The sequence below is a fragment of the Panthera onca genome, chromosome A3 (genome assembly GCF_046562875.1).
Source record: "Panthera onca isolate mPanOnc1 chromosome A3, mPanOnc1 haplotype 2, whole genome shotgun sequence".
NCBI lineage: Eukaryota > Metazoa > Chordata > Mammalia > Carnivora > Felidae > Panthera > Panthera onca.
In genome coordinates this window covers 23,777,774-23,802,923 of record NC_138341.1, presented here as the reverse complement: position 1 = coordinate 23,802,923, position 25,150 = coordinate 23,777,774, and the positions used below count along the sequence as shown (strand labels likewise).

The 25,150-nt window shown below is 44.6% G+C and overlaps 1 protein-coding gene across 1 annotated transcript in view; it reads left to right on the top strand.

Annotated features, from left to right (window-relative positions):
- Positions 1-25,150, top strand: part of ALK (ALK receptor tyrosine kinase) — a 671,065-nt gene that overhangs the window by 345,178 nt on the left and 300,737 nt on the right. The window contains exon 4 of the mRNA XM_060651819.3: positions 5,986-6,187. Within this exon, the coding sequence (XP_060507802.1) occupies positions 5,986-6,187 (202 nt within the window). The remainder of the gene's footprint in view (positions 1-5,985; positions 6,188-25,150) is intronic.

Here is a 25,150-nt window from a genome sequence, read left to right as displayed (position 1 = left end):
AGACAAAATAAAAATATTTCAGATATTCAAAGATTCACAAAGAAGTTTCACCCAAAGGAAGTTTCCTAAGGATGGTAGGACTAATGGAAGATCCCAGTGAAAATAAATTCCAGAATATTGGCTTTGCAGAAGCCCAGAAAAGCGACTGGCACAAATTAAAATAGGAAATCAGTGTCTTTGAGAAGAAGGGAGAGATTTTTTTCAAGGAATATATAAAGGCATTAGTGATACAGTATAAAAGGCCGGTAGAAAATAAATAGAAAAAAGAAAGAAAGAAGGCAGATACAAAATAAAAGAGGAGAGCAACTAGAAATTTCTGGAAAAACAAACTGCACAAGAAATTCTGGATTCAAATAGAAGGCAAATTAAAACATGCCACAATTTTGACAAGTGACAGTGTAAGAAAAAGACTATTCATTTGATCTGATGCTAGAAATATTCTTCATGAAGTAGGTTGTGTTATTTCGACCTATAGAGAAGATCACAAACATAACCCTTCTTCACTGCCCTGGGAAAATATAGTCATCAGTATAAAATCTCTGTCTACTGGTTGGCAAGGTTTAGCATCAATCTGTAAACAAACACAAGACTTAATCACTCGTATGCAATGTTGACGATGTGAAAGAAAAGCCCAGCTGACCTGAGAGGTGGATGTGGGTGAGGAAATTGCAGAGAAGGGCAGAAAGACCAATAAATAGCCTCAACTTTTAGTGAGGAGAGCCAGGTGGTAGTGTCTAAAGCTCATGGAACAAGTAATAAATTGGAAAGTTAACAAGGTAAGCAATAAAAAAGTAAAAAGGTTTTTAAAAACAGTCAAGAATTAGAAAGGGAAGTGTGCCATTTTTCTAACTGTCCCATCATGTAAGGAGCCTACAGCCAATAAATAACACGATGATCACCATAGTCAGAATTGTAAAGGCAGCCACCAAAAGAAATTAGAAATCTTTAAAGATGTCTCTGGGATTTGGAGACATGGTAGCTTTAAAAAATTATTATTATGGGGATGACTGGGTGGCTCGGTCAATTAGGCTTAGGTCATGGTCTCACAGTTCATGAGTTCGAGCCCCGCGTCAGGCTCCTGTGCTGACAGCTCAGAGCCTGGAGCCTACTTCAGATTCTGTCTCTGTCTCTCTGCCCTCCCCTGCTCATGCTCGCTCTCTCGCTCTCTCTCTCTCTCTCTCTCTCTCTCAAATGTAAAATAAAACATTAAAAAATGTTCTAAATAAATAAATAAATAAATAAATATTATTATGAGCAATTCAGAACTCTTTGACTTCCAGCCACATGCATATATTACTTTGATTTTTAAAAGCCGTTGAGTACCTGCTGTATGGCAAGCATTGTGTTAAATACCAGGTATTTAGAGATGATACCAGCCTTATAGCAGAAGCATCTACAGAAATAAATGATGCCGATTTAGGAGCCCTTCCCAGAAATGTGTTTGTGTAAATTGGAAGAGAGGAAGCAGGGCAGGGAATCACACTTCACAGCTTGGCCGATTTGGCCAACCGATTAAAACTGTTGGTATAGAACCGCCACAGAGGTGAATTAGGACAAGCCTTTAGGACTTGGGGGCTTGGAGACTTCACATGGTTCCTTTAGATTGATAGTATTCTAGGCAGGCAGATAGAGTTACTGACAGTTTGGAGCTGTAAGGGTCCTTAGAGACTCTATCCAATCCTTTCATTTTACAAACAAAGGAGGCTTGGTTGTGGCAGAGCTGATCCTTCTGATTCAATCCTTCTGATCGCAAGTTTAGTAATAGATAAAAGGAGCTCCACGTTAAGACGCCCTTCCGAGCACAAAAATCAACATCATTCACATATCTGCTAAGGGCTACGCACCATACTGGCCACTTCATGCGTGTTATTTAACTTCATCTCCACAACAGCAACATGAGGTAGGCTATACCCATATTAAATGTGAGCAAACTGAGGTTTAACAATTTTAGATAATTTGTCTGAAGTTTAGAATTAGACACAGGGCCTGGACATGAAAGAGTCTGTCTGACTTCGAGGTTCATGCCCTTTGTTTTCTGGCCCATAATTTGGTACCCTGCTGACTGAGATAAGAGCTACACATCCCTATATTGGTGACCAGAGGTAAAAATAATGACCATTTCATATTACATGATTGAGCATATCAACATGATCCACTAATAAGGGAAGCATGATCCTGGCACTAAGCAGGGCTCTTTGATCGGCTTCTCTGCTCCCCCATGGCCCACCCTGGGGGAGGGTCTGTGAGCTGCCCAGACATCCATCTTAATTACGAGGGACCCCAGGAGCCTTTGAGTAGCCCCAAGCTATTCTGAGGAAAATAAACAAGAAACAGAAAAGAGGGAGGGGAGATAGAAATGCTCACTGACTCTAAAAGATTTATACTGACAATATCCCAAGGAGCTTATGAAATGTATTTTTTCCTTTTTTTTTTTTTTCTTTCTTGAGACGGAAAAGCTGCTGATGAAGAGATAGCTCTCAACTACAGTTTCATTGACAGTGAAAATACTTTAAGCTCAGGCTCTTATTGATAGTCCAGTTGCACAAAATAAAATTCATATAAACATCATCTCACATATTAGAACTGGAAAAATAATCCATCTTCCAGTCAACTTTGAAAGAGTCCCGTTATTGAGCTACTGAATTACAAGGACAGAATTTACATGTGTTTCCACACCCAGGAGGGAAGAACACTGGTGCACGAGAGCCCCAAGTCCAGCACCTGCAGTATGATTTTCTCCTGGGAACTTGAATTTCCCAGGGTGGGGTATGCGTGCACGTGCACGTAATCTTTCTGAGAAGAGGAGAACATCTCCTTCATCTTGCCCACATTCTTTCCCTCAATAGCTCAAACACCTGTCTTCAGTATGACTTTCCACCAACCTGAAAACATCCGAGTACGATCTCAGACCAGGCACAGTTGTTGCTTCCATATGTGTGACATGCTGCCTTCGTCCTAAACTCAGACCATGCCCCGAAGTATCTAGAGCAAGACTGTGCCCCAAGACATGCTTCCAGGACTCTCATCTACTCTGGATAGACACACATCAATCTGGTATTGGATACCCCAGTCAATTCCAGAGTCTATCCCCAACATGGCTCCTTTGCTTACAATAGTAACAATCTAAACATGTCACATTTGCATTTAGTCACATCCCTGCTTAGTGTAATTAGTACTATAAGATGAGGTCAGGTCAGTATTGATCCCCACCATTCCCCTACCATACCAGATTAACCTTCCTGAAGCACCACTCTGATGATGTCACTTGCCTGCTCAAAAACCTTTCCAAACATAGAAGTGAATACCTCCAGCCAGGAATGAAATGTCCTGTATGGCCTTGCCCCACACTCGCTCCCCTAGTCTTCCTTATGCCTCAGCCTTGTCTTCAGGTAGTACCCCTCTGCAGCCAAGTGCCTCTACACATTTTCTACATTTATGCCTTTACTCCTCTTCCCTCAAGCCCTGCATGGCTGGTTCTGCCAATATCTTTGTTTTTCTCTCCCTTTAAGGCCTAGCTCAAAGGTCATTTTCTTTATGAATCTTCCCAACTGAACCTAATGTCTCCTTCCTGGAGCCTCCCAAAGTGCCTTACCTGTAGATGTCTTATGACTTTATAACCTCTGCTTTTGATTGTAGTTATTACAGTGATCTCATCACCCCTACTGGACCTGGAGTTCCTTAAAAGCCAACACTGTGTCTGGTTTATGACTGTGTCCCCAGGGCAAAGCCAGTGCCTGGATGTTTGCTCAACAGTGGAATCCAGTAAATGAAATTTGAGGACAAGAAAGAGTGAACAGGGAGCCAGTGAACAAATGGGTTTGGTTCAGTACCCCACTGCCTTCCTTCTTCTCTTCCTCCCCCTCTGAGTTCCTGAGCTGTACAGCTTGGCCACAATGCACCCTGATCATGTTTTAAGATAAGGGATACAGTGGGATAATGAGAAACATATAAGGTAAAGAGCACTGGTTAGGAATCCAAACCCCTGGAGTTTGATTTGGAGTTTCAAATTAAGATGTTGGACAAGTCATTTCTCCATTTTGACCTCTAGTCTGCTTCTTTAGGAAAGTTAGGGCATCATATTATGTGATCTTTAAGTCCTGTCTAGTTCTGATATTTGATTCTATTCCCTTTCTTCTACCTCTGTACCCATGACAAGAATACCTCTCCCATTGTAAAACAGAGTAATAGTATAGATTATTTACTGAGGGTTGTAGAGCACTTTCCGCTGGCCCATCTGCCATGCTGAAACTTCCCAACAATTACAAAGGGTGCAGTTTGCCATGCTGACCCCTGGTCCCCAGTCCAGCTCAGAAACAGTCTTGCACTGACCTCATCCTGATTATAACTGGAAGTCACATTTATCTACTTCCAGAATATTGCAAATCTCCAATTCCTGACACAATACCTTCTCCTTAAAGAATGCTTCTGGTAGGGATCCCTTCTTTCATCTGATTCATTCTCTACCGCTGACTGCTAGTTCATTTACCTACCTGGTAAATTGGGTTGTCTGTAGAAGGAGACCAGCTTGAAGTGCTCAGGAGTGGTTTAAGAGGGCTGAGCACTCATTAGCTGGTTCCCACTGGAGGAGTCAGGAATCTTGGAATAGTCTTCCACTGCAAAAGAAGCAGCATCAAATGGTCCAAAACTTCAGTGCAGAAGTGTCACAAGTGAAATTAATGCATCAGAAGGAATGCCTGGAACAATAAAATGGTGCTGTGCTTTTATGCTGACAGTAATCCCCATGAATACAGGTTTCTTGTAGATCACTTGGCCTATACTACTGGAATTAGGGTTGGCTTGCCCCAGAGGCACATTTTGCCACAGGCACGGCACCAGAGAGGATTTGTAGGGCTTTCTTTATGGAGACCAGTTACAAATCCACATGACGCATAGACTCAAGAGCTGAAATGGATCTTAAGAGATTATTGAGTTCAGCCGACCCTTCTCACTCGGTTTTATAAACGAGAAAACTGAAACCTGAGAAAGTTAATGCTTTGCACAAGATCACTCAGCTAGTAACCAAAGGAGCATGAGCTGTGAACTTGACTACTACATAATAAGTGACCCAAATGCTGCCTCTCCAAGCCACCCACCTGTCAAGGAAAACCTTGAACTGGTCAGAGTTATTTGAGATTGTAGAGCCAATCCATACATTCCTGAGAAACTCTGAATTGGCCATAAATTGAGTGCTAAGTTGGCTTGAATGTGATATGGAGAACTCAGCTTTTATTTAAACTGTGACCTGTAGGGTGGCCTGAGATGCCCCAGAGCGTGCTTTGGTTTGTAGGGTTTGGAAACACCCTACATGGATGTTTACAAAATGGCACTAGTGTCCTGGCTCCATTCTTGGCACATGTTGGAGGCAGCGACTATTTAGGCTGTCCCTGTAGACCAGGCTGTAAATCCATCAGAACATCTTAGCATCTGGGTTGGGTTTCTCATGCTGGTTATTCTATGGGGATTAGGTAAAACCCCCTATTTTTCTCCAGTTGCCTGTGAGACTTTGTTAATCGTGCCTATTGGCTGACAAATAATCTGTAAGCTATCATCTCTACTTTAACTTAGAAGACAGTTGAAATCAAGTAATTGATGATTTAATAGGGGCCTTCCTCTCCACTCAGAACTGGGTAAAGTACTCCCCATGCTTATCTCATATAATCTTTATACCCACCCTTTGATATAGGTGTTTTCATTGCCATTTTACAGATGAAGAACCTGGGACTCCAGTACATAGAACTAGTAAGACAGGGAACTAAGGTGAGAGCCTTAGTAAGTCCAGAATTACCATTCTCTTGCTTTAGGCTTTGCTTTTCACAAAGATGATCTAAGAAAAGGGAAAGAGGGTTGTGTTTATGTGAAGAAGGTGAAAAAGGCCTATACCATTGCTGACTTTGGTGCCATTGGTCTCTATATCCTGCCACGGAGATGCTGCTGGTGCTCCTATCTGTACACACCTGCAGAGTCACCTTGTCTGTCTCTTGCCAGGCTCCTTCCTGCTCCTCAACACCTCAGCAAACTCCAAGCACACCATCCTGAGCCCATGGATGAGGAGCAGCAGCGAGCACTGCAGCCTGGCTGTCTCAGTGCACAGGCATCTGCAGCCTTCTGGGAGGTATGTCGCCCAGCTACTGCCCCACAACGAGGCTGGAAGAGAGATCCTTCTGGTACCCACTCCAGGAAAGCATGGGTAAGTCCCTCCCCATGTCCAAAACTGATGATATAAAAGGCCATTTGGCTTTTGGCTGCAAATTTCCAGAGTCTGTGACATCTACTTAAAACTCACAGTCATCTTTCAATGGGTAGGGTCCAGATTGAGCCATTATTGCTAATATTCCCAAGGCAGTGTCTCAGGCACTGTTCTGTAGGGCCCTTTGGCTGCCCAGGCTGGTGGTCCTTCCAGAGGCCAGAAGACCAGCTGGCAAAGTGGGCATTTAACGAGTGGGTGTTAAAGGTATTTATTTCCCAAAGTACAGATGGAGCCAAGAAGAAAACAGCCAAGGGGAGTGTTAAAAGGCCAAAATGAAAGTAATTTAATATGCTGGAAATGGGATTTTACCATCAGGACTTGAGCAGGTAGGGAAAGAGCAAATCATTGTAGCCACCTAAGCAGGTCGTGCAGGAGTGTGGGACCCCAGAGCAGAACTGGTCAGGGATACCACAGTGGTATCAATTCAATAGAGATTGGAACAAGCTTCATTCCAGAACCTCTGAGGCTTACACAATACTGAAATCACACCAGATACCCATGTCTGTGAGCTCCTCAAGCTTCCAGAAGATATTCACTTGCTTACTCAGTGATCCACTGGGCCTCTAGAAGTAGTCACATTGGAAAGCAAATTTGAACCAGGGTATCTCTGTGCATACCTTTTTTTTCTTATTCCATAAGAATAAATGCCATCATAAAACCCCACTTTTGAGGGGCCCCAGATCTGATTAGTTTATAATCAAGGGTGAAAGATCTTTCTTTGTGGCATGTTTACAGAAGATAGACTTCAGATTTCTATCTAAGCTTAGAGTTAGCTTCTTTCTAAGAAAATATCTTTCAGAGGAGTCCCATCCGAACAGTGATGTTACCCATTGTTTACCTCCATGGTGTGCTGGGTCAGGAGGGGATAGCCTGTCTACTGCTTTTCCAAAAAGCTCTATGGCCTCCTTAATAATTTCTTGAAAATCTCCACCCTACTCTCCTACTGCTGACTCATCTGTATTTAGCTGTGCTTCAAAAAACTACAAGCTCCTACAGTCCCAGGAGGAATAAAATCTTAGCTTCAAGAAGGATGTTGTCCCCATACCTAAACTCTATATCCATCTTCATGCCTCTGAAATAGGAGGGTCCATCCAGCCAAGTACCAAGTACCAAGTACCTCTGGTACCAAGTACCAGTACCAAGTGACTCTTCCTATGTTCTCCAGAAGTTAGGAATGTTGGGTGTCCAGGCTGCCTACTGTTTTAGATGAGCTGTCCTTGGGGCCGAACTTCCTTCCAGCATGGCCTCCCTTTCTTGGGAGAAGCCCAGATGGTAAGGCCTCCCATCCATGGGCAGGGTGGGTACTGGCCTCTGCTGCCATGCCATCCTGTAGGCGTCTGCCCAGTCTCATGAACTTGACTTCTGCACTCAGCATTCTTGCCCCACCAATCCTGGAAGAGACCAGACAGCACTGCTCAAGGCTGCTGAGAATTCAGACCATCAATCTGTTAAAGTGTGTGTTGGAGGCTGGGACTCATTGATGTCACAGGGTGAAGTGGAGTTCAGAGTCTCCCTGAAGTGCAGGCTGAGAATGTGCATGCATGTGAAGGAAGAGTGCCAGAGGGATTTCAGTGCTTTCGGAGTAGCAGAGCCTAGTCCCCTGGATAGCATGGTTTGGAAGACCACAGCTCCTCCCAATGACTAGCCATGGGGTCTTGCAAAGACGTTTCCCCTCTTTATCTTCCTATGCATGCAACTACCTGGTGAGTTCCCACTTAACAAATGAGAAAACTGAGGCAGAGAGAGGAAATAGGAAGTGATATGGCCCAAAGTGGACTCCAGATCTCCCCTTCTCTCATTAGTGCACTTTCCAGGAAACCCATAGCCTCTCAGCAGGAACTCAGAGGGAAAGGGCAGGGTCAGGGAAAAGGAAATGGAAGGTGAAAGAACCTTACAAAAGAGATCCACTAGATCCTCTAGATTTGAGACAGATGAGCACAGGGGGCATATGATGGCCACCTTCCCTTCATAGACAATGAGAATAGGGAAAGGAAGACAGCACAGTGTGGGCAGGCTGTGATTCTCCCCAGTCTCAAGGCCCATCATGCTAGCCATTGCATTTTTTCCCAGAGCGACTCTCCCACTGTAGGAATTGGCCTGCCCCCTGGAAAGTGGGAGTTGAAGCAGGAGAAAGGAAGCAAGTGTGCTGTGGCAAGCCCCCTGACTTGATGCCTTTGCTTGGGGCTGCCCTACATCTACAGGGCCTTTGCCTTAGGCTGAGTTCCAGGCATCTCTGTGTAGAGACATTCTCCCTTAGTCCTGACAGAGCCATCTTGGAGTTTGGGGATGAGCAGGAGTGGTTCCAAATTGAAACTAAAGATGCCTGAGACAGCCTCCCCACCCCTAACAAAATCGATGTGGTGAGGGTAGAAGGTGGCAGCTGAAGGGGCAGTCCACAGACTGTCCTGATGCATGGAGGAGCTGTGCTGCCCCAGGCATCTTGGCAAGCTGCAGGGTACAGGCACTTGTTCAACACTTCACAGAGCTCTAGGTATTTGTGTAGAGTTGGATCTGGGTTGCTCAGCCTCAGCACTATTGACATCTGGGACCAGACAATTCCTTCTGTGGTCACTGTCCTGTGCATGGCTCCCCAGCTTCCCAGGCCTCTACCCACTGGATGCCAGTAGCATCTCTCCTGGTCATGGCAATAAAAATGTCTCCAGACATTGCCATATGTCCCCTGGGGGGCAAAATTGTCCCCTTTGAGAACTACTGAAATAGCTAGAGAATTTTAGAGCTGGGAGGAACCCTGAGATTTACCTCAAGATTCAACCTTGTCAATTCTCAGGAGTGGGGACTGAGGCCCAGAATGGGAAAGAGACTCACTCCATGTCATGTGATGAATGCCAGTGTTGGTAGACAGGTTTCTTCAGCCCTACACTCAAGTCTGTGTGCCAACCACTGTACTGATTCCTCAGTTACATAGATCTGTAAGGTGCAGTCTCTACCCTTGAGTAATAATAACTGCTATCAACACTTTTTAACACTTCCCAGATGTGACTTCCCAGTCAACACTGTGCACTTTACGTGTATTTTCTTATTTAATACTCACCAACACAATGAAGCAGTCACTGTTACTATCTTCCATTTCACAGATGGGGAAATTCAGTAAGATCAAACAACCTTCCCAAGGTCACTGGCTAGACAGGGTGCAGGAGGTCTGAACCTAAGCAGACTGACTTCAGACTATTTTTGCCTGTTGCTGGAAGAGCTCAATTAGGCCATGTTGCTGCAGCAAAAAAATCAGTATTCTATGAATCAAAGCCCTCAGTTTAGGTCCTAGTTCACTATTCCTCAGTTTGGAGAACCATTACTCATTGGGTACTTTCTATTTGTTAGGACCATACAGGTGCTAGATACAAAAGACTAGCCTTTGATGGTCTATGAAAGGATTTTCCATGAATGAGCTCTATGACTTCAGGGTGAATTCCACCCCTACTAAACCTCAGTTTCCCCATCTGTGAAGTGAGGATGATGATGCCAGCCCTACTCATGTGGTGCTGTGGAGTTAAAGGAATAAAAGACGTAAAGGGCTTTTCACACTAAGCAGGATGCACATGTAAGAGACCATTATTTAATACCCTAATCTGCTCTGTTCTGCTCAGAATTGGGGAGCACAAAGGACTAAGACTCATCCGCTCTCTGATTGTGGGGTTGGTGGCAATCTCAAGGATCCTTTGGTTTTGAGGTCCTTGGCACTTTGCCTCACTGAAGTTCAGTCCCTTTTATGTCGGAGACGACCCGACAACATAGTGCTCCGAGTGGTGAGGGGGACACAGTGAAATCCTGGTGGTGATGACAGTGATAATTACAAATGGGGCTGGCTTCCTCTCAGGACAGAACATGGGTGGTTTGGGGACTGCTATTTGCAAAACAACATTCTCCATTTGTAGTAACAAGGGAGGAAAGTGTCATAACACAGTCAGCTGGGGAGAGCTTGACTCATAGGAGTGGGCTGGGGAAGGACAAGCCTGAGGCCACTGAGTCCCCCCGACACCAAGTCGTGAGTATGAAGTGCAACACTGGGGGAGCAACAGCCTGCCTGGAGACACCGGAGGCAAGGACAGGCAGTGGGGGAGCCCCAGCAGCTGCTCCCTTCCTTGCCTCCTGGAAAGCAGCCACATACATGAGGTCTAGTGAATCACAGAGCATGAGCGCCCGCCTCTGCCAAGGAGGCCTGGCTTTGGCCTCGGTCTCCCAGGGGATGCAAAGTGATGAGTGCTTGGCCCGCTCATCTGCTCATCTGCCCTGCCAGAATGGCCACAGGAGCACGGAAGCAGAGAAATGCTCTGTCAAACAGCCCAGCACTGCTGGCCACAGAATCCAGCAGGCATAGGACATCTTAACTAGAAGTCAGAGGTTACAAAGTCCCCATGAATTGAATGAATATGATAATCCCTATTTAGAATGGTGAGCTGTGAAATGGCATAAGGAAAATGGTTCATGCTGTGCCAACCATATTAGGTACTTAACACATGCTAGATGCTTTCCAGGGTATCCATCCCTCTAACAACCATGGATCCTGTGCCTCCCATGCAGTAGGTGTTGGGAATACGCAGCCAAAGAGGGCACAGGCACAACCTTCAGGGAACATACAGTCCAGTAAGGAGGATTCAGCACGTGCTTGTGCAGATGGCTTTAAATGGGGGCCCAGAGATATTAAGGAACAGAAGTTGCCAGTGTGACATTGGTGCCCTCCTGGACTCAGGACCCCAGGCTCAGGGGGTGGGGGTGTTTGGGGTTGTAGGAGTGCCTTCTCAGTTCCTTCCCGGACACCTGAGCACACACCTTTCTCCTGCAGCCTTGGGTATCCGGGGACTTTATTGTGTGTGACCAGAGCTACACAGTGTGTAGAGGGAAGAATTGGGCCCTGAGGGGATACAAGTTGCCAATCATTTGAATTACTAATACTTGAAAAGATGCTTTAAACCTAAAGGATCTGGGGATACTCAGGCTTGAGCCACGATAAGCTGTCAGGGCCATTCTGTAGCACAAACAAGGTTCATCACAGAAGGTGGCCAAGAAATAAGGCTCCCCTCAGCACAAAGCTTCACCTTTCTGCAGGATCTTAACCCCTACCCTCAGAGGAGACCTGAGTTCCTTCTGTCTTGTCCACTGGGGATGCCAAGGCCCTGAGGGGTGACGTGACGTGATGAAGGACAAAGTATGAGCTCTTGGTCCTCCGGAGCCCTGCTTTCTTGTACTCTCTTCTATCTCCTGGCTGAACAGCTGCATCAGGAAATCCTCAAGCTCACTGCCTTCAGCTTAAGATCTGCAGCCACCCACCCCTTGTGAAGAAAACCCTATGTCCGTGCTGGGTACCGACACAGCTGCCATATTTATTTAGACCAGTCAGTTCTGGCCAAAGATACCAGCTTTAAAACCAGAACAATCCTAATGGGAGAGCTGCCAAAGTCATTTAATTCAAAGCAATATTGACTTGTGGGTGTGGCAGTGCTGTGTCAGTCCTGGCTCCCCTGCTAATCTTCGGCTCTTCCTAGCCTCAGTTTCTTCCCTTCCCAAGGAGAGATTCCAGCTGCATTCTGTCCCCTTCCTCATCCTGCAAGGCCAGCTGCCTCACCTCAGGTGGTCACTGAGGACTGGGGTAGCAGGAAACAATTTTCCCCATCCCGGAGTCCTGCTCTTTGTTCCCAGCCTAGCTTACAGGACAGTTACCCCCTCTTGACGCAGAGACCTTCTGCTGCAAATGTACAGAGCCCTGAATTCTCCTGTAAATAGACCGAATGGTCTCAGCAGGCTGAGCGAGGGATAGGCTTCAGGCAGGGCAACATGGAAAGATGCCACTAGGCATGTGCTTCTGAAAAGATGCCTGACTGCCAAACTGTGCCGGATTTAACTTCAGTTGGCCCAGGGTGGTGTGGCAAGTCTGGCCAACACGGGGAGATCAGGGGCCTGTGGCATTCAGCACCCTCCAGCCAAAGTCCTCCTCACATCCTGCCTGCGTGATAAACGGGATCGAGAATAAAAAAGGTGATCATTTATTGAAATTGATGCCCTCAAGTGGCAGTGTCACAATGATTTAATTTCAGACCCAGCATTTTCTCCCTTTCAAAGTCATTCGGAGTGTCGCTTTTCTCTTTTTCCCCTTGGTCTGAATAACACACTAATAAATATACAATAAGGGCTTTAATGTCCGGGTGATTTACACTAAAAAGAGAGAGCCATTTAGAGGCTTTAAAGACAATTTTTAAAAGCCTTAACACCCACACCCAGGCTTGTCAGGTGCATATTTCCAGGACACCTGGTCACGGGAATAGTCACACAGGTTGTGGTTCTCCGAGCATGAGACTTGGGTCTTTAGTGTGCTTGGAAGTAGCTCCCACACACAGTGTGAGTTTAGGCAAGTCTCTGACTGTCTATGAGCCTCAGCTTTCCTATCTGTAAAATGGTAATAATTGGCATGCCTCATGAGGTTGTTGTGAGGATTAAATTAGATGACATGCAGAACAGGTGCTAATAGTGCTTTGTTCCTGCTCCTGGCGGCCCCTCGCAGGGGCAGAGGAGCAGGGCTGGCCTTCCTCCAGGAAGCTCAGGGCTGTGTGGGATTGGGTATGAGGACAGCCACAGTTTCACACCCCCTATCCTCAGAGTGACTGCTTGTGTTCCCTAAGTTGGGCCTCAAAGGACCAGTTCCATTGGCTGTGCTTGGATTCGCTGTATTTCTCATCCCTGTGAATAGTATTGTTGAAGCAACTACTGAAATGTTAGTCCTCTCTAGAACATTTGGATTTGAAGCCATTAATATGATAGGTCTCAAGCTTTGGTGGTACAAATCAGAACCACCCATTTTATAAAATTTGTATAGCTTAGTCCCATGCAGAGTGATTCTGATTTTATTCATCTTGGGAAGGGGCATGAGCATGAGTATGTCTAGAAAATGACACAGGGATTCTGGTGTGCATCAAAAATTAGGGATCATGGCAAATACCTCACCTTAAATTAGTTGATTACATAAGCTGGTAACTATCTACAATCATTTGCTAAATACTAAAGACAGAAGGTTGGAAGAAAGCTAAGAGAAATGAGATACACTTGTGTGCAGGGTGTAGCGTCCTATTTCCCCCTCACAGATACACATGCTAGTTGACAAGGTTTCCCCCTGTGGCCTGATTCTGCCTGTGTGGTCCCCATCTGGAACAACTGGGTAAATCCAAGGCTGTTTAAGGTACTGGTCTCCACCAGTGCATCTACTCAAGACACATCTATCATTCTCTCTCCAGAATTACTGTGGCTTTTAAGGCCATAGGGGACTAGGAAGAATACAGGGTGGACTAGAGAAAGCTGGACTTTTCAGAGTCAGAGAGATTCTCTATCCATCCATCCATCCATCCATCCATCCACATCCATCCACATCCATCCATCCATCCATCCATCCATCCATAGCCACATCCATCCACCTACCCACCATCCATCTCTAGTCTTCAGAATGTCATGTGTTGACCTTCATGTAGGTCCCACGTTGACATTGGAGCATGGCACTCCTTTTTCTTCTCGGGGGATAGATACTATGCTGTTAGCATTCATAGCAACTCTGTACAGTGCACGTTCAGGTTCCAAGGTGCACCAACTACAATCAGCCCAGCAACTCATTTCATCTTCATTTTGATCTGTGTCATATATTATTTTAAAAAATTTTTAATGTTTATTTTTGAGAGAGACAGAGACAGAGCATGAGAAGGGGAGGGGCAGAGAGAGAGGGAGACACAGAATCCGAAGCAGGCTCCAGGCTCTGAGCAAGATCGTGACCTGTGCTGAAGTCAGACGCTTAACCGACTGAGCCATCCAGGCACCCAGTGTGTCATATATGTTATTATCCTCATTTTACAGATAAGTAAACTGAATCTCAGAGAGGTTCAATGATTTTCCCTTTGTTATGGGGAAGCACATAGAGAAACACATATCTTTTGGGTGCTTTTTTTTTTTTCTGGCTCTTGTTGTTTCCACAAGGAGGCATTGTACTGGAACCCTGGTATCATGTCTGACTCTGAAAAAACTGGCACCTGTTCTTATCCAGTCAAGTAAAGCTCTTCTCAAGAAGACTCAGCTGATATTTGGTCATCTAATTCTGAGCCAGAAGCCCTGAAGGTCGAGGCCTCAGGCTGTGTATCTTCTTACTCCTTGCACAGGATGCTTGCCTGGCACAGCATCTGGCCCATAGTAAGTGTTCTTTGTTAGGTGCATGGACACCAGGTCAGTTTATGGTAATCTATGATGCAACTCTTCTTAAACCTGAGCTCTGAGTCTAAGACTTAAAGCCCAATCCGAGATCATAGAAGAGTCTCCAATCAATAAGAAGATGAAAAGTATTTTGTTCCCACCTTTTGCCCCCGCCCAGGGATACATGTATAATCCTCTCTGGGGTTCAGGAAGCAGCTGTCAGAGTGCACCTCAACTGTGAAGGTTGCCACTAAGTACAAAGGACAATTCCTTTCCTGGCAGGTACAACTTTTGCTCATGATTGCTTTCATTGATGGGCGTCAAGAAAAATAAATGAAAAGACCATCGGCTTCTGCCAGTTTTGACCTTTGAGATTTGACAGCCTAGGGCTTGTAGGAGGGCTCTTTTGAGCTGGTTGCTTTCCTTTTTCCACTCTGCCCCGGATATTTGATGGATTAAACACTAGGAAGTTGAGAGAATGTGAATACCTCTAACCCCTTGGCTTGTCAGAATGGCATCTTGGAAAATCCCATAATGATAAATGTACGTTGTATGCAAACCTGATTGGTTTCATCTAAGAAGTGTTTGTTGACCCTCACCTTTTCCCAGTGGGGAGGGAGATATTAAAAATAGGTGGAGGAATTTAGGGGCACCTGGATGGCTTAGTTGGTTGGGTGTCTAACTTTGGCTCAGGTCATGATCACACAGTTCATGGGTTCAAGCCCCACATCGGGCTCTGTGCTGACAGCTCAGAGCCTGGAGCCTGCTTCAGATTCTGTGTCTCCCTCTCTCTCTGCCCCTCCCCTGCTGGCACTCTGTCTCTAAAAAATTAATTAAAATGTTTAAAAAAATTAAAAGAAAATAGGTGGAGGAATTTAGGTAATAAACCATTAACGTCAAGCAATTCACTCATTCATTCCATCAGGCATTCTGTCAACAAACGTTTATTAGTCTTGGTTGAACTCTGATGGCTCATCCTGCCTTCAAGGGGCTCACAGTGAGGTTTAGTGTTAGGTGACAAGGGACGGCTGTGATGCTGTGGGGAAAGGGCTATAATGAGTTTATGCATAGGACATGTGCAGAGGGGTGTGGAGGAGTGTATGCATGAGTGTGCTGCTGGCTGGTAGGCAAGCTGGCCCAGAGAAGACAGCTTGAGCTGGCTCTGAAGGGAGGAGGGGCAGCAGTCAGGGGGGAAATGAGCCAAAGGCATGCATGCATGGAGGGACCATGTCCCAAGGCCCAGCAGCTTGAGAAGTAGGTGGTGCTGGGGCTACATGATCACTTAGCCAGTCTGCCCCCATCCAGTCTCTCAGAGTTCTCACACTTCGTACGAATGTGCCTCTGGCTTGCGTAGTAACAGTACCCATCCCCTCCTCACCAAGGCAGTCTCCAAAGAGAAGTCTCATCCCTGAACCCCCCCCCCCCACCTCTTTCTGTAGCATATGTCCTTCTACAAATACTCAAAAGATTTCACCCCAAATCCAGGCTCTTTTCTGACTTTCTCTCCCTCTATTAGTTTCTTCCTCCCTAGTGAGGACTCCAGATTCCTATAGACAATCCATCCACGCACACAGCTGATTTCTGCCCCAGCACAAGTGGACTCAGGGCGCAAGCTATTTACACTTTTTGGCTACAGTTGGCTCAGACTCTAGGACTTTTCTGTCACCTCTCCCCTCCTCTTCCTTTGCAGCAAGAGTAGCTAAGGTGATTATTCCTTATGGATTGCCCTCCACTCCCGTCTCCACCACAGAGACCCTTACTCATTCTGCAGTGTCCAGTTCAGTGTCTCCTCTGATTCAGATTCCATGGATGGCATCAGCCTGTGGCCTTGTGATGATCCAGCTACAAGGCCCTCTCCCCCACTAGTCAACAGGGATCCAGCATCCTTCCTTTCACTGCTGGCCCACAAGTGCCAGCATGCAAAAGATGGGGAAAGAGTGAAGCTGCTGGCCAGGATGAACAGGAGCTCACCCCACTTCTTCTGCTCCTCTTAATTTGTATAATTATAATAATGGAAAGGAAGAAGAGTGTTGTAGTCCATTCTGGCTGCTATAACAAAATACCAGAAATGATAAAAATCTATTCCTCACGGCTCTGGAGGCTGGAAATATAAGACGGGATGCCAGCAAGGTCATGCTTTAGTGAGGGTCCTCTTCCTGATTCACTGTTGGCACTTTCTCACTGTGTCCTCACATGGTGAGAGGGGCCAGGGAGCTCTCTGAAACCCCCTTTATAAGAGTGCTAATCCCATCCATGAGACCTTCACCTTCATGACCTAATCACCTCCAGTGGCCTTACCTCCTACTGCCAACATTTTGGGTTAGGTTTCAGCATAAGAATTTGGGTCCGAGTTGGGGGAGGCACATTCAGACCATAGCAAGAAGAGAGGGATAGTTGCTTGGAATTTACTCAGTGGTGCCAAGCATTGTTCAAAGTGCCTTCCACGTGTCATGTCACTTAATATTATGCTCACTGCCATTCAATGAGGGAGGCAATTTCATTACCTGCATTTTACAGTGAAGAAGCTGAAGCTCAGTGAGGTTAAGTAACTTGCCCAGGGTCACACAGCTAGTAAGGAGCAGACTACATCTGAAGCCAGTCTAGCTCCACAGTCTACACTCCTACCATGCTCCCGGCCTCCCTATCACCAACCAGTAATTAAGAATATATTATTATTTGTGTATGATGATACATATGTAACATATCATCACTGTATAGTCTTCATAAATACCTAGCTACATATTTTCTGTGGTATGTATATAATCCTTCCCATCCAAAAATAGAGGGCAAAGTTCTAAGGCTTTTGGCCCAAGGAAGAACATTTTGGAAAGTGGCCAGCCTTAAGAATAGGAACTAGAAAGCCTGCCCTGCAGAAGGTTATATATAGAAAGTCCAACATGGTCCCAGCTTCCCTGTTTCCTGAAGATCTAGGCCAATCCAGGCCCCATTGCCTGGGGAGGCCAGGTCTCTGTCTGTGGTGAAGGAGGCAGAACGAGGTGATGAAATTATCTGCTCTTTTAGTTGTAACGCAGAGTCCAGGCCACCGGTGTCGATGGCGGCTGAGTAAAGAAACACCATGAGCTGCATAATAGCCCAGCTCCACTTTGCATTCACTCCAGGCCTCAAAGCAAACCTCCCTATGTTTCATTACCTGGCCTGCTTCTGAGTTTTCTTTTTTCCCCTTTGTTTTGTTTATAGTACCACACTCACATGTCTAGATAAACTCCTTGTTTTTATAACAGAAATGCATTTTCTTATGGTTCAGAGCCTTAGTTAAGAGCCATATCAACCATGGGACTTTGCATTTAAAAGGCTTTACAAAATCTACATGCGGATTTGGTACAATGTCTATTCCTGAGATGATCTTACATCACTAAGCTCCAAGAAGGAGTCTTCCCACTGTTGTCAAAATGCTGATCGCTTTCCCTCTGTCAATGGGTACATCTTGTGGTTGTGAGAAAGGGGAGGGCACGCAGTGAAGGCCACAGCTTTTCAAGAGGGAGCAGGCTGGGCCCAGGGCATAGGAACTGCCTGTGAGATATTCACCCAAGGACTTCAGGTTACCCGAGCATCGGGGGCCTGCCCGCACCTCTCAGGGCAACTTAGAACAAATGACTGGCACACAGTGGGAATCAAGAGAGGGCCGTGAGCCATGTTGCTTCCCTCGTGGCCCTACTTCTAAACTCAGATTTTGTTCTTCTCTGTCATATTATACTGTGGAATGTTCCTTGAAGTCTTTGAGAACAATAACCTCAGTGACTCCTCCTGGGCATTAGGAAGTCCCAAAATAGAGCAAGTCAAGAACTTGATAAGAGAACTAGCAGGTGAACATTGCACGTTGCTAATCTCCTGCTTCAGATCCTTCAGTAAACCCCTGTGGATCTCAGGATCAAGTCTGAGCTCCTTTTCAGCATGGCACACGACCCCAATCTGGCCCTCCCCGTCTTGAGCTTACCCCATTCCTTTGGACCCATGCTTCATTTATAATAAGCTGTTCACAGTTTTCCTAACTGAAGCCAGCAGTTTCAACCCCTCTTCCTTCCCCCACCTCTCGGACCACCAAGTGCAATCTTTCCCCTCCTTCAAAAAAGAATCTCTTAGCTCTCAAGCCTTTCCTGGGACTCCAGACCCAGTCCAAGCAGTGTTGATTATACCATCCTTTACACCCACTTCTGTAGCTTGTTTCACATCTCTGTTACTGTTCTCAGCCCTGAGGCACATTTGTTCTTTTACAGGCATTTCTCACCAATTAGGCGTCCTAAGAATAGGGATGGGCATTATTTATCATTGCGTCTCCTCTGCCTTGCACAGAGCCTGACCCACAGAATATGTTCAAGAAATGCTTTTTAAATGAACAAACCATCAAATTAATTAGACCAGGAACTCTGAGAATTTGAGATATGGTTTTAAGAAAAAGATGCATCTGGAAAGCTCTTGACCAAAATCCCATCTCCATCCTCCATAATATCTCACTTCCTTCTACTCAACCCCAGGTATAATGACTGTTCCTCAGCCCACACCACTAAGCAAATGCTGGCATACATCAGCCTTGAAAAATAAGATGTTTCCCATACTTCCTGATAGCCCACTCTGGGATCATCTTAGCCTCTCCAATTTTCCAGACAATTTCCTATATGCTTCCTGTGTGTTTTCTTATCTTCCACAAGAATCTTCTCCTTGGTATTCCCCCCTCCAACGTCTTCCTCTTCTTAGTTTACCTATATTTACATTCCCAGTTAAGCACACCGACTCCTGTTGAGTTTTTTTTTTTTTTTATCTTTTCAGACAAGCTAGGATGAATTCCTATTGTGTTCTCTCCAACTATTCCTTAAATATTCCCTCCATTGTTTGTTTGTTTTTTTCCAGGACTAAAATCCCTCAATGACTGCATGAAATTCTATCATTTTTGTATTGGATGTTTACCTACAGGTCTCAGAGTGACTCCTCTGTCTGGATTTTTTTCTCCTGGTCACTTTCCCTAAGGAGCCTCTTGGTGCCCATTGAGTCTTCTCAATAGACACAGATGATTTTCATTTATAAAAATCTTCACATGTCTACCAACTTTCTTGATTAACTCTCTGCTTTCCTGTCTGACTTAAGGCTGGCCTCTTGGGTTTGGGGTCCTGGTGGCATCAGGTTCATTGTGTATGTGATTGAGCCAAGAAATTTGATGACTGGCAAAATGAGAGTCCAGATAGAAATAAAAACTTCTGTATTGCACTGTCCATGGTCCTTGAGTCCTTGGTCTTTTCCTGTGGCTGCCTCTCCAATTTCACATTCCCACATGACTATTTATGCTAATTTGGGTTAAAGGCATACTCTAGCCAGCAGAACTAGAAAAATATTTTAGACATAGACTCATCAAGCAGAAAATAATCTTAAAAGCCATTGAATCCAGACCCTTTACCCTCACTCCAAACCAACACAAGAGCCTCCTCCAAAGCTCATCTGACTTCAGCTTACCTGGTTCCAACCAATAGGATGCTCACCTCGAAAAGCAGACTGCCCCCTGTGAGGCAGCTTTTGCTGCCAGGAAGAACTTGCTAGTAGCCCACTGCCTTTGTCATCTTGAAAAGTTGTTGAATATCTCTGAAAAGTTGTTCAATTTCTTCAGGTCTCCTGTATCTCATCCATAAAATGGGAATAGTAATACCTATCTTACAGGAGCTTTTAACAGTGATAGCTAATATGCATTGAGTGTTTATCATCTTCTTAGCACTGAGGTATATAATTGAATTTAACACCACAATTTTCCTGTGAAGTAGTACTATGATTATGCATATGAGGCATCTAGGATAATTTGAGCAGATAGTGTATGTTAGTTCCCTCTCCTATTTCACGATTATCTGGTTGATCTTATATTTGTCCTCTGGAATCACATAGAACAAGCCTACTTTCTCCTAACAAGGCAGTTTTCATTTCTTTGAGGATAGTTCTCATGTCTCTTCTTAACTCCCCTACCACCCCCTGCCCCCACCAGGCTAAACAATTTTAGTTTCTTCTACAGCATATTTTCCGGAGCCACATTCTTCCCATATGACCTTAACCAATGAAGTGGTCGGGGGGGGGGGGGGGGGAGGGGGAGGAGGGGCAATTCTTCAATGATCTGGAAACCTCTACCCACCAGTGTAGCATAAGCTTGGCTCACTCTTCCCCTGAATCCTGCTGCATCCTGCTGTTTGAACCCCAGGCACCCTAAAGTTAGCAACCAGGAAGGCTGCTGGAGCATTTCATCAAAACCATTTTCTAGACAATTTGTGTCTTTTCTTCCCAATGGAGAATCCTCAAGTTTCTCTTGCAGGCAAAGGAGGCCTTTCTTGTTTGCTATTGACATTCCCAAAAATATCTGATTCAAAAAGAAATTTAATTTTGTCCCCAGCTTTCACATCGTCTAGCTTTGTTTGTCATCCTTGTGGTCCGCCAGCTTTGCCCCTTTGTTCTCCTAATTGCCAGAGACATTTTTATACTGAGTAAATTGCATCAGGCTCACTGCAAAATGAATCAATTTGGGAAGAGTATGAGCTACACTGTTGTCTTAAGTGTGCATTAACATTTAGATGCGTTATTTAAAACGGGTCTGGGGTTAGTGCCAGGGAGATAGCTTCATGACTATTCTGACTCATTCTCTGCAGCCAGACTCCACTGAATAGAACTGAGGAACTCTGAAACCCATCCCAGCCCTCCATCCCTCTAGGGAGGGCTTGAACTAGGTGAGATATTTTAAGAGCTCAGATTTGGGAACTTGATTGACAAACTGAGTTTGACTTGGTGATCTCAGAGCAAAACACAGCCAAGCATAGTAGACAATGGAGAGGAGAGATCCTCTTTCTCTCTCATCATACATCAGGCATGCACATGACATGTAGGTTTAAGTACAAATCACATGGCCAGAAGTCTTTGGCAGTAAAACAAAGCATGCACCAAAAAAAAAAAAAAAAAAAAAAAAAAAGACACCAGCCAACCCTCTCTAGTATAAAACTTAAAACAATGTTCTGAAAGCCAGTGAATAGGAAAAGCTGCAATCCAGATGATCATGTGGTGATTCAATGAGCTAATTCTTTTATCATCAAGAGGGTCAGGTAATATCTCCATTAGTAGCAGAAGGTTTAAAAATTGGAGAGAGTGGCAACACCAGGACAATTGCCTGATTTATGCTTTTTCAATCACCTGGGCTTATAGCCTAAACTGGTAATGGACTCCATCCATCAAAAAATTATTCCATCTGGCATCCTGGTTTCTGAAGAAATCTGGACGTCCTCGTAGAGAATTGGCCAAATGATATAATGCGTGTGAAAGGCCTTAGCACAGTGCCTCAGTAAAAGGTGGTTGAATCTGTTTCATTATGTTCAGAGATATGATGGTGCATTCGATACACAAGAGAAATAAAACATCAATTGTTTAATGCCATAATTAAGATTCTGAAATCCTGAGAAGTACAGCTATGAAGATCATAAGGGTAGCACTTTCTCAAGGAGCTCTTCCCAGACACTTCTGTCCCTGGGCATCTCTTCTCTTTCAGCCTCTAAGGTCCTTTGTAAGTAACACCTCCAATCCCATGGAAACTCACCAGCTTTGTGCATTTCTGCCCATTTTTCCCACTAGAGTCTGAACTTTGACAAGCATACTCAGTACTTTCATTTTGGTGTCCTCAAAGTCCAAAACAGTGTCTAACACAGAATCGGCATTCAATAAATGTTTGTTGACTGAACAAGTAGAACTCAAAAATATTATCATGCTGTTTTCAACGTTGAAGTAGATAAGGATATCTTACACCTTTCTGCTGGGAAAGCCTAAAGCATTAGGATCCCTGACCAGAGATAGAAAACAACGCATAAAGACTACTATTGCCAACCAGTATATTGCCTTGAAATAACAATAGCTACCACTTGTATAGCACTTAATATACAGTGGGTATTGTTCTAAGTGCCCTAACCTGTATTTATTCATTTATCTTCACAGTAGTTCCATGAGGTGACATATCATTTTCATCCCCATTTTATGGATGAAGACACCGAACTTGTCAACAGTCCTACAGCTAGAAATGATTAGAAATGGAATCTAAACTCACAGGGTCTCACTCCAGAGCCCATGACCACCACACTATATGATGTAACCTCTCCAAAAGAGATGTGAGAGGGGCTCTCCCCAGGCCTCCCCCAGGTAGATCACAGGTGGCCCCATCAGGTGGCATGTCAAATAGACAGGGGCAGACACCAGTGAGAAGAGACTGTCTTCTCTATGTTTCACCTGAAATGGCATCTCCACTGCCTACCCAGGGACATATATCATGCAGGGCAGAGAAGCAGGTCCCTTATTTCAGCTACCCTTAGCCCTGGGAGGAGGATGCTATGCAAAGCCTCAGCTATGGTATTGGTTTGGGGAAAATGAAATCAGAACCTTTGCAGGCTTTCAGTGAGAATAGGAGAGAAGTTCCCTGCATAGCCTGAGGACAGGAGTGGAGAGAAGGAAGAAGAGGCATGTCAGACTTGCACTCCATCCAATCCCCCTTTAGAGCCCTTAGTCCTTCTATTCATAGGTCAAATTGAATAACAAACCACTAAGCAGATGGACACATACATAATGTATTATTGGGTAAACTGAGGCAAGATGGAACTAACATAGTCTGCGTGCATTCTGGCTGCTGAGCTGGGACCCAGACTCCAGCCCTCTCACTGCTGGAGCCCCTACTCAAATCCCTGGACCCTGCTCTCTCCTCCACCCTGCTCAGTCAGGCTTGAACTGGCCTTATACATCAGTGTGAATAGGATTCTCAAAAGCTTTAGAGGAAAAGTGAAAAACATCTCTCTCTTTTCCAGTCGGTTTATGAAAATATCTTCCTCTAATTGAACTTTCCCCTCTTGCATATGCCTTTTGATGGCTGCATTTAATTGCCTTAAACATAAAGCTGCTATGATCAGAGACTTCAGAGTTACATATGCATCTTTTGTGCTGAAACTGTTTTACCATCTGGTTCTAAAGCAGCTTATAGGTTGATTTTGATAAGAGCAATGTAGGTCCCACCAGTCTTACTATAATTGGTTGTCTGCTTACATGATTGGGGAATGAAAATTATTTATTGATTCCTGATTCAAAAAGAAAATCAACAAATGTGTTTCCCACAACCACATGATTCCATTCTGACCCCTCTGTCTTGCTGAGATTATGCCCCCATGGCCCACCCCTTCCCCTCTTTCCATCCATGGTTGCCCTTCTCTTTGTCTTTGTTCTTTCCTTCCTTCCTTCCTTCCTTCCTTCCTTCCTTCCTTCCTTTAGTAAATGTGTCAATTAAGTATTCCTCTACTATTTCAGGGAAGTGTGCTATATGGTGGGAATTGAGCTGGGAAAAAGCAGAAACCACTGCTGTCTTCATGAAGCTTACATTCTAGAGGGGGAAATGAATGCTACATTACTAATGACATGTACAGTCATGCAATTACCATAGTGATACATGGCGAAGGAGTACAGCTTCTGTGAGCTTTTATAAGAGAAGGACCTGACCCAGGCTGAGGGATGATACAAGCCTTCCTGAGCAAGTGGCATTTGAACTGAAGTCTGAAAGAAGAGTGGTAGTATGACAAAGTGGCAAGACTCTTTCTGGGAGTAGGAATGGCATATGAATGCCTGGAAAAGAAAGATGTGAGACATTTCTGAGGAAATCAAGGCAGATTCATGCACGTGGATCTGAAGGTGAAGAGAGGCCTGGCTGAAGAGAAGGATGGGGAGAAAGACAGGCGGAAGAGGCACATTCAGGAGTACAACCTTTGTCTTAAAACTCAAAGTTGATGTAGAGTTTTAAGAATAGGACTGTGAGTGAATTGGAGGTAGGGCAGGCATGGGTATGAAGATCCCAGACCTTTGCAGCAGCCCAAGGGACAAGAGGATAGTCCTGGTTAGAGAGTGTAGATAGAGAGAAAGGAGCGGGTTTGTACACATCTATGTGCAAGGTGCAATAGGCAGGTTTAGTGATGGATTGCCTTGACCAATTGGGTGGATGGAGGCATTCACTAAAACAGGCAAAAATGAAGGAGGCACATGTATGGAGAGGAAAGTAGAAAATGTGGTTTGGAGATGTTGAGTCTTTAGTAACATAAACATCTAAGTGAATATGCAGGTAGACATAGGGGTCTGGAGATCAGAGAAAATATCTGGGCTGGAGAAAAAAATAGAGGAGTTTTGGTATGTTGACAGGACTTTGGAGGCAATGGGAGCATGTTAAATGCCTAAGGAATTAACTGGCAATGAATCATAGACCTAAATGTAAAATCTAAAACTATAAAAATTTCTAGAAGAAAACACAAGAGAAAACCCCTGCAAACTTGAGTAGCAAAGATTTTTTAGATAGCACACAAAAAGCATAAACTTATAAAACAAAACATTGATCAGTTGGATTGGAATTTATCAAAATTAAGAACTTGCTCTTCAAAGGATTCGATTTAAAAAATATGAAACCAAGTCACAAAATTGGAAAAAATATTTGAGATTATACATACAGGTCTCAAAGGGCTTGTACCCACCCAATTAAGAAGTGGGCAAAATATTTTAATAGACACTATGCAGAAGATATAAAATGTCCATTAATCATGTAAAAAGATGCTCAATATCACTAGTCATCAGGAAAATTATAATGGCTAAAATTAGAAAGACTGACCGTACCAAGGGTTAGTAAGGATGAGACGGAACTAGAACTCTCATATACTGCTAATGAAAATGTAAGATGGTATAACC